Source organism: Mandrillus leucophaeus, unplaced genomic scaffold, assembly GCF_000951045.1.
Source record: "Mandrillus leucophaeus isolate KB7577 unplaced genomic scaffold, Mleu.le_1.0 Scaffold133, whole genome shotgun sequence".
NCBI classification, from domain to species: domain Eukaryota; kingdom Metazoa; phylum Chordata; class Mammalia; order Primates; family Cercopithecidae; genus Mandrillus; species Mandrillus leucophaeus.
In genome coordinates, this window is record NW_012101288.1 from 5,489,099 (window position 1) to 5,499,122 (window position 10,024).

A 10,024-nucleotide genomic window follows, 5' to 3' on the forward strand; every position below is an offset into this window, starting at 1 on the left:
AGAAGGTATGAAGTTTTGATAAATGCTATAATATGGATAAACCTTGAAAACATTATGCTAAGTGAAATAAAGCAGATACAAAAGGACACATATGGTATGATTCCACTTATTTGAAATATCTAGAATAGATAAATTCATAGAGCAAAATAGTAGATTAGAGGTTCTAGCAGGTAGAGAGAGAAGGGAATAGGGAGTTATTGCTTAATGGGTAGAGTTTGTTTGGGGTGATGAAAATTTTTGGAAATAGTGGTCAAAGTGGCACAACACTGTATATGTACTTCATTCCATTGAATTGTACATTTAAAAATGATTAAGATGGCAAATTTAAGTTACGTATTTTATCAGAGTAAAAAAGAGGGAGAAGAGCAGTTGTTATAGAATGAAAAACACATATGAGACAAAAGCACCACATACAATATTTAGACCTTGTTTGGATCCTAATTCAAATACAAGAATTATAAACAGGAAAAAAAAAAGCATATGATCAAAGAAAATTTAAGGATATGGGGTTATGTTATCACAAGTCAACTAAAATTAAAAGCACAAAATAAAGGCCGCATGGTGGCTCACACCTGTAATTCTAGCACTTAGGGAGGCCAAGGTGGGATGATCATTTGAGGCCAGGAGTTTGGGACCAGACTGGGCAACATAGTGAGACCCTGCCTCTACAAAAAATTTTAAAACTAGCTGGACATGGTGGTGGGTGCCTGTAATCCTATGAACTTGGGAGGCTGAGGTGATAGGACCACTTGAGCCCAGGAATTTCAGGCTGCAGTGAGCTAAGATTATGCACTGCAGCCCAGCCTGAGTGACAGAATGAGACCTTATCTTTAAAAAAATAAAAACAAGCACAAAACAAAATGTACATTATAATCCTAATTACAATCCTAACGAGGGCCCAGACATTTTCTATCTTTTTAAAAAGCTCCACTGGTATATCACATGCATTGTCCACATAGGAAACTACTCTTCCACCCAACCAACAGATTTATCGAGCATGGTGAAGAATACAAAGATGCTCAAAACATACTATTACATATAAGGAACCTAACACCTAGATGAAAACATAAGACACATTCTCATGTCTTTTTAGGGGCCAAAGAGCTATCTATTCAAGTAATCACTATCTGAGCTCAGAGGAAGGAGAAATTACAACAGAACAGAGTATTCCAGAAAAGCTTCCTGGAGGATATAGAACTTGGGGGAAGTAAAAGACTGACCAGAAGTGTTTTTCTTGTGTTTTGTTTTTTGAGGCGGAGTCTCCTTCTGTTGCCCAGGCTGTAGTGCAGTGGCACAATCTCAGTTCACTGCAACCTCCACCTCCCAGGTTCAAGCGATTCTTCCACCTCAGCCTCCTGAGAAGCTGGGATTACAGGTGCCTGCCACCACGCCTGGCTAGTTTTTTGTATTTTTAGTAGAGATGGGGTTTCACCATGTTGACCAAGTGATCCACCCACCTTGGCCTCCCAAAGTGATGGGATTACAGGAAGTGTTTTGATGAGTAGTTCCATTTTAGACATTTTGCACTTGAAGTGACAGAAGAGTAATCAATAATTATCCCAAGTTAACCACCTATAGGCAATTAATCTGACGTGAGACACATGTCCCAGAGATGAGACTAGAGATAAAGACTGGAGAGTAATCAACCCAGAGGTGACAATGGAACCTAGGGGTGTGGTGATGATTTCTGTGAGAGAAAAGTAGAAAACAGAGAGGCCAAGGGAATCCTTAGTATGCCATTACTTAAGCTACAGAAGAAACCAGCTGAGTCCCAAGAGGCAGAGGAACGTTAAGAAACACAGGAGAAAAACAGACTAGCATAGCCTCTCAGAAGTAAAAGGAAGAGATGTGGCATGGTGGCCCAGGCCTGTAATCCCAGCACTTTGGGAGGCTGAGGTGGGTAGACTGCTTGAGGCCAGGAGTTCAAGACGGACTGGCCAACATGGTGAACCCTGTCTCTACTAAAAATACAAAAATTAGCAGGGCATGGTGGCGCACACCTGTGACCCCAGCTACTTGGGAGGCTGAGACATGAGAATCACTTGAACCCAAGAGGTACAGGTTGCAGTGAGCTGAGATCGTGCCACTGCATTCCAGCCTGGGTGACAGAGCAAGACTCTGACTCAAAAAAAAAAAAAAAAGCCAAGGAAGGTTTAAATGTTAGTTTAAAAAAACTGACCTTTGAATTTCTATGCAACCAGCAAAGTAGTAACAGGGTGGAGCAGAGATAAAATGGACTTGCAGCTGGCAAACACAAGCTCCAGACCTGCTCTGCCTCTGAAAAGCTGACCAGAAGGAAAGTCACAAGCTCTCTGAGCCTCAGTTCTAGCTCTACTCATCTTCACAAGCTGTTATGATGAATGGAGGAAAAAAAATAGAACTGCTGCACAAATGTAAGCATTCATTCATTCGTTTATTCAGCACTGAAACAATTATTGGTCATTGATGATGTTCAGACAGGCAGGTGCTAACAAGCGCTGACAAGTGCATGAAACACAGCCCCTGCCGTCCCACACGCTGCAGGGGAATGCCGATCAAGAGGCCGCCTTGGTGATTGCTGAGTGATCAAAAGGCACACAAAGGAGGGAGACAAGTCCTTCAGTAGATGAGTTTTCGCCCTGCTTTTTAAAAAATGCTATCAGAACCAGGGAAAATATCTATGATGCCTCGTTTCACATAAACCCGAGGGATACACTCACCTCAGCTATCAACAGCAAAGTGTCTTCTTTGAAGCTGAACCCTTTCATTTTATCTTCAATTTCCTGCTGAGTCCTTAAGTTCCTCTCCAAAGCAAACGATGTTTGCTGAGGTTGGGTAAACTGAAGCAGAAGCCTGAAAAACCGAAAAGTCCCAATGCGTGGCGAAAAGTCCCAGCGCTTCCAGATAAAGGAAAGCCGTGAGGAAACGTTCAGAGAGCCCAGGTATTGAGTCGGCTGCGAGTCCCACCAGGTTAAAAAGCAGGTACCCACCCTCACTAGAACTATCATTTCAATCCCTAAAGCTTCCGACTCGGAATCAATTGCCCAACTTTACATTGGAGATTCATCTTTTCTAAAAGATAAAGACTAAAACTGCTCAAAGAAATCTTTAGAGGGCAACACGTGAAAAGAGCTTCCGGCCTCAAAAGAGCCTCCTGTGGAAGTCAAGGGATTGAAAGGATGAGTAATTTGGAGTGAAAGGAACGAGCCTCCCAATCAGACTCCTCTCACACAGGCCCTCCGGATTTGCTCCTTTGAAGTCAGTGTTCTGTGACCCTTCCATCTCGCTGACCCCACAGCAACTTGACCGCAAGGACTAATTAGATTCGCTAGCACACTTCAATTACCCCAAGCAGGGCCAAATCTTTGATGACCCTCTGACAACCACTCTGCGATACCTTACCACTGACTTCCCCGTCACGATCATAGCTGCTCTCCTCTCTCATTTAACTTCCTCCTGTCTTCCTCATTTGGCTCCTTCTGTTTTTTTTGTTTTTGGGTTTTTTTTAATAAATAATATGCAGATCTTCCCCATTTTCTCACTGGTACCTACTGCAATGCCCAGAAGCACTCGGCTCTCCATACTGCGGAACGTGCCCGACACTATGCTAGGCATTGAGAGATACTGATGAGCAAAACACATTTGAGGCCTCATGGAATGGAAGGAGGGAGACAGCACATAAGCATTTCAGGTAGTGACAAGTGCTAGGCAAAAAACCCAAGACAGGGTGGACACAGTGTCCTCTTCAGATGTGGCGGTGTAGGCAGGAAGGCTTTCCTGAGATACCAGGCAAGCTACGAGCTACCTGACGAGGAACCAGTGGGAGAACATCTGGGGGCGAGGGCTTGGCCAGGGAGAAGGGGGCTCTGACACAGGAACAAACTTGACATGCTTGAAAATCATTAAGATCACTGTGGCTGGAATACAGTCAGAGAGAAAAATGTGTAGGAAATGAGGTGGGGAAAAAAAGGCAGGGCCAATTCAAATCAGACCTTGCAGGCTGTGGCAAGAAACGTGGAACTGATGTAAGTGCAATGGGAAGCCACCGGGGCGTTTCAGAAAGGAGCCTGACCTGACTCACAGGTGAAATGATCATCTGTCTGCTTCAGTCTGACCCGCTGACATCACCTACCCGGCCTCGGGAAGCATTCACCTTTGTGATCCCTTTGATGTAACTTGCTTTCCGCCCTCTGGATATCCTCCAGGCACCTGAGTCTCGGTACTTCAAGCCTAAAATCATTGCCTTCCACCCCAGTTCGGCTCTGCTCATCTTCCCAGGTGTCCTGTCTCAGCGAAAGGCACCGCCATCCACCTGTGCATCCACGAGAGACTGCAGAGACTCTTCCATTCTCCCACCCTCATCCTTCCCACACACTCCGCTGGTCACCACGTCCTGTCTATTCTATCATGCAGTGATATCCATTTCTTTTTTTTATTACCACTGCACCAGCCTAGGTCAGGCCCTCATCATCTTCCACTAATTAGTCCACAACCTCTAGTCCTTAGCTCCTCCTTCTAATCCAGCATCACAGTCACCAGAGCTCTCTAAATCACAGGTTTTGGCCAGGCGCGGTGGCTCACACATGTAATCCCAGCACTTTGGGAGGCCGAGGCCGGCGGATCACCTGAGGTCGGGAGTTCGAGACCAGCCTGACCAACGTGGAGAAATCCCATCTCCACTAAAAACACAAAATTAGCCGGGTGTGGTGGTGCATGCCTGTAATCCCAGCTACTCGGGAGGCTAAGGCAGGAGAATCACCTGAACCCAAGAGGCAGAGGTTGCGGTGAGCCGAGATCGCGCCACTGTACTCCAGCCTGGGCAACGAGTGAAACTCCCATCTCAAAAAAAAAAAAAAAAATACCAAACACACACACACACACACACACACAGGTCTTATCACATGCTCCTATATTTAAAAAGTGCAAATACTCTTCAGGCCTTCAGCACAAGGACCAAACCCTTGTGACATCGAACATCTTGTGCTAACAATAAAAACAACAAAAATAAAAGTACCAATCTAACGTTCACCAAGCGCCTACTACATACAATGCAGGACAATAAGTACTTTAAATACTTTAATTCTACAACCCCAGGAAGCAGGCATTTTCCCCATTTCTCCATCTGTCAAGATTAAGCAACTAGAGAGCAGAGTTTAAGGAATGTGTGCAAGGTCAGACCGCTGGCAAGAGTCCAGGCTCATCCACTTAGCATCAGCAATTTACTAAGTTCTTCAAAACCAGTTCTGACGCCAAAGTCCTACTCCCTACTTCCTCTGCCACCCTGGCACTGTGGCCACAGCCTACCTTGAGCCCTTACCACTAGTACTGCTCTTACCCCAGACAATGTGACAAACCTGTTCTAGAACGGATCCTCTGCCCCTCCGGGTGGTGCTTGCTTTCTTTTTACCTAGCACGCCTCTTTCCACATGGGGAATATTAACGTGGAGCGAGCAAGATAAGCTGGAAGAATACAGGGTCGGGAATCGGAGACCAGCTCCAAATCCTGGTCCTGCACTTCACAGCTGCACTACTTTGGGAATGATTTTAATAGTTTCCTGGTCCATCAAGTGGGATCCCAATAGGTACCCCAGAGTCATGAGGATTAAAATGAAATAATGTATACACAGCATCTAGCACTCAGTGGTCAACTGACAAGGGTTCCTACCGGGCTCATTCAGCAGAGGCATCACCCCTCTGTAAAGGCTTCCTTCTTTTGGCCATGCCAAGAGCTCCCTGACATTGGTCCCCCCAGAATTCTGCTCACAGCACTGATACACTATTTAGCACCTGTGTTGGCAGCTACTGGCTAGACATACCATTTCCCTAAGTCAGTGAGTGGCATAAGGAAAGGGACTGCTTTTTAAATGATCTTTGTGATCCTAGCACCAAGCACATATCTGGCACACAGTTGTCATTCAATGTGCCTCTGAATTAGTTACACGGTCAATGCTAAACAAGCATCCACTGAATACATTTTAAAATTTGCCAAATAGGGTTGGAAACGGTGATTCACTCCTGTAATCCCAGCACTTTGGGAAGCCGAGGCAGGTGGATCACCTGAGGTCAGGAGTTCGAGACCAGCCTGGCCAACACAGTGAAACCCCGTCTCTACTAAAAATACAAAAATTAGCCAGGTGTGGTGGTACACAGCTGTAATCCCAGCTACTCAGGAGGCTGAGGCAGGAGAGCTGCTTGAACCTGGAGACAGAGGTTGCAGTGAGCTGAGATCGCGCCACTGCACTCCAGCCTGGGCAATAAGAGCAAAACTCCATCTCAAAAAAAAATAATAAAAAAAAATTTGCCAAATAGATACCACTTCTCAGTAAGCCTATTAATACTTCTTGAATCCTCCTGAGTTGAAAAATCTGTACATTCTTTGGTACCATTTGAAACATGAGAGAATCTGCTGCTTCTCTCATCATTTATAGAACTGGTCCAGTGTATTCTCCCCACCCTTCCCTCAAACTCTTATACTTTAAGGATGAAAAGTACTTGGTAACCCTAGGCACAAACCATGGGAATTCTCTAGAGAATGAATTAAGCATCATCTACTCCCATTATCAGCAATGCAAACACAAGAGCTGATTTTCTTCTTTAGATTTCTGTGGAACATATAAACAGAAAATTCCTTCTTTAAAATATCTCCTCTCCCTTTTTCAGTGTTTTATACATTTTTATTTTCCTAATTTTTAATGTTTTCTAATCTTAACATTCCATCTTGGGCAATGACACAGGTTATATTGCTTTTTGTTTCTGAGACAGAGTCTCACTCTGTTGCCCAGGCTGGAGTGCTGTGGTGTGATCTTAGCTCACTGCAGCCTTGGCCTTCCAGGCTCAAGCAATCTTTCCATCTCAGCCTCCCGAGTAACTAGGACTACAGGCATGCACCACCATGCCTGGTTACTTTTTTTTTTTTTTTTTGAGACAGAGTCTTGCCCTTTCGCCAGGTTGGAATGCAGTGGTGCAATCTCAGTTCACTGCAACCTCCACCTCGCGGGTTCAGCGATTCCCCTGCCTCAGCCTCCTGAGTAGCTGGGATTACAGGCACGCGCCACCACACCCAGCTATTTTTTGTATTTTAGTAGAGACAGAGTTTCACCATGTTGGCCAGGCTGGTCTCGATCTCCTGACCTTGTAATCTGCCCACCTCGCCCTCCCAAAGTGCTGGGATTACAGTCGTGAGCCACTGCGCCTAGCCCACATAGTTAACTTTTAAAAAAAATTTTTTTGTAGAAATGGGATTTCACCATGTTGCTCAGGCTGGTCTCAAATTCCTGAGCTCAAATGATCCACCTGCCTCAGCCTCCCAAAATGCTGGGATTACAGGCATGTGCTACCACACCCAGCCACCATAGGTTGTATTCTTAAACAAATGTAGTTTTGTTTCCAAGTATTACGTATTAGAATGACAAACGTTCAACACAACCATAGGAAAAATTCAAAAATATATACCAAACGTCTAACCTAGAACTTTTTGAAGCTTAAAATTAGAAAATAAAGCCTTTACTCCGAGCTCATTGCCAAGCGTTGCTTAAGCGACTCTCAGCTTACCTGGTTCGTATAAAAGAGGCACATGCTTTCAGCTGAGTCTCTGTCAACACTGTTTCTCTCTTTTCTGCCATACAGTTTTGGATATTTGTAATAGCTTTCTCATTTTTCTGGCTATTACTGCTATTGGCTTCCACAGGAAATAAAGAGCTCTCAGGCAAGGTTTCAGGAAAACTCAAAAGACAGTCTTTTCCTGCGTGTGGAAAGGAGGATTTGATAGTTTTGTCACTTGAGGTGAAACTCTGCTGTTTCTGAGATGACGCAAGTGCTGCTGAAAGAGCTGGCCCCAGATTCAGGTAAGCCTCGGCCAATCTGCCCCAGTTCCAAGGATTAAAAGGATGCAAAGAAATCAGTTTCTGCAGGCAGAAAATTGTTTTCTCCAAGTTCTGCAGACTTGAAAAAATAGCAAGCTGGAGGTAGAGTACCGTGGTTAAATGGTCTGTGTTGGTTGCTTTATTTTCCTAAGGAGAAAAAAAAAGGTTAAAAAGTTTAAACTTCAAAGCATTTTCCATATAAAATGAGAATGCCTAAAAACCCAAGTTGTATATGTTATAAATCAGAAGTATCTTTCAGTAGCTATACGAGTGACCTAAATATATTTCAATACACCTCATGTTTGAAACCATAAACCTAGAGAGATACATGCTATCTAGAGAAACAGTCGCCAGCCATTCTCAAACATCCTAATGTCATAATAACTTAACAATTCATATGATGGTGGCCTGCCAGAAGTTTGGCATCAAAAACATAAATATCCATTTATGTCCAATTTTTGTTATAATCTTTACTGTCTTTAGCCAGATATCTGAAAGACCCAGCCAATTTTCTTAGATCCTGGCCTAATGATTCCACTGTAATATTCAAGGCTTTCTAAAAATTCAAATGGTAATTTCCTTGAGGATTTGAACAAACTCCACTTCCAAATTTTATTTGGCTTAGACATTTTAAATAGGATAGCCCTGAAGCTCTCCATGCTTCATGACGCATTCTAATTGAATCCAAATGCCTTCCCTGGTAACCATTACCAAGGTCAATTATTTTTGGCCAAAAGGGGTTGCTTAGTTTCCTTCTGATCAGAAAATCCTTTTCAAATCTCCTTAACCAGAGCCACCATCTCTTGCCTAACCTGCCATATGGCAAATGTCCTCTGGGTTAGTAAAGACAGGTCTGCTTTTTGTAAGTTAAAGTTTGCAGAGAGCAGATGGCAGACTCAAATTACCTTCAAGTTGGTGTGAGGTCTAAGGAAAGCCTGGCCTGCGAGCGTCCAGATCAGGCTCCCTCATAGAACCACACTGAGCATGAAACAGGAGCAAAACTACCTGGTGTACGGCCCCAGAAACTATACACTAGCAAGTGAAGGCCTGTGGGCAGCTCTAAATATTCCCACACTGAGTGAAGAGATAGGAGATAAAGCCCCATACAACTGACGTGGTGACACTGTACCTTCCCAAAGACAGAACACATCCCGTTTTATTGTTACTACTGTTTAGCATCTGTCCTTCCCAACAGACCATTTAGCTCCATAAGAGCTTTTGTTCAATGTAAATTCCTAGTACAGAGCACAGCTCCTCGGCCATCACAGATGTTAAATCACGTTTGAGTAATGACTTTTCTAAAGTCAAATCATGTCTTTTATTTATAAGGAAAACAACATGTATAGACTACCTCTGTAACAAATGCTACCCTTCTTCTGTCATCAGTCTACAGGGCTTTATATTGTTCAGAAACATTTTTTTTTTTTTTTTTTAGACAGAGTTCCGCTCTCATCGCCCAGGCTGCAGTGCAATGGTGTGATCTCGGCTCACTGCAACCTCTTCCTCCCCGGTTCAAGCAATCCTCCTGCCTCAGTCTCTGGAGTAGCTGGGATGACGGGCAGCTGCCACCACACCGGCTAATTTTTGCATAAAGTAGAGATGGAGTTTTGCCATGTTGGCCAGGCTGGTCTCGAACTCCCGACCTCAAGTGATCCATCCGCCTCAGTCTCCGAAAGTGCTGGGGTTATAGGCATAAACCACTGTGCCCGGCCTCAAAAACATTTTGATATTGAGAAAGCAAGCGTATGTTAAGGTGGAGGCTGTTACTCACAAACTATGACTCTGATGACAGGGTTTTGTTTGTCTGTCTGTCTGAGATGGAGTCTTGTTCTTTCGCCCAGGCTGGAGTGCAGTGGCGTGATCTTGACTCACCGCAACCTCCGCCTCCCAGGTTCAAGCAGTCCTCCCACCTCAGCCTCCCAAGTAGCTGGGACTACAGGCGTCCACCACCAGGCCCAGCGAGTTTTTTAAAATTGTCATTAGGGATGGGGTTTTACCATGTTGGCCAGGCTGGTCTTGACCTCTGGACCTCTGCCCACCTCAGCCTCCCAAAGTGCTGGGAATACAGGCGTGAGCCACTGTGCCCTGTCAATGGTATGGTTTTGAGAGCTGGATTAGTAAACTCCTTTCTTAAAATTAAATTATATTTAGGCTGGGCACGGTGGCTCACGCCTGTAATCCCA

General features: G+C 44.4%; 1 protein-coding gene across 1 annotated transcript in view; it reads right to left on the reverse strand.

The window, feature by feature from the left end:
- LOC105534320 (chromosome unknown open reading frame, human C8orf76) overlaps nt 1–10,024 on the reverse strand; it is a 23,529-nt gene that overhangs the window by 3,659 nt on the left and 9,846 nt on the right. Inside the window, exons 3-4 of the mRNA XM_011973027.1 lie at nt 7,531–7,988; nt 2,700–2,832 (exon numbers count right to left, since the gene is read on the reverse strand). Of these exons, the coding sequence (XP_011828417.1) occupies nt 2,700–2,832; nt 7,531–7,988 (591 nt within the window). The remainder of the gene's footprint in view (nt 1–2,699; nt 2,833–7,530; nt 7,989–10,024) is intronic.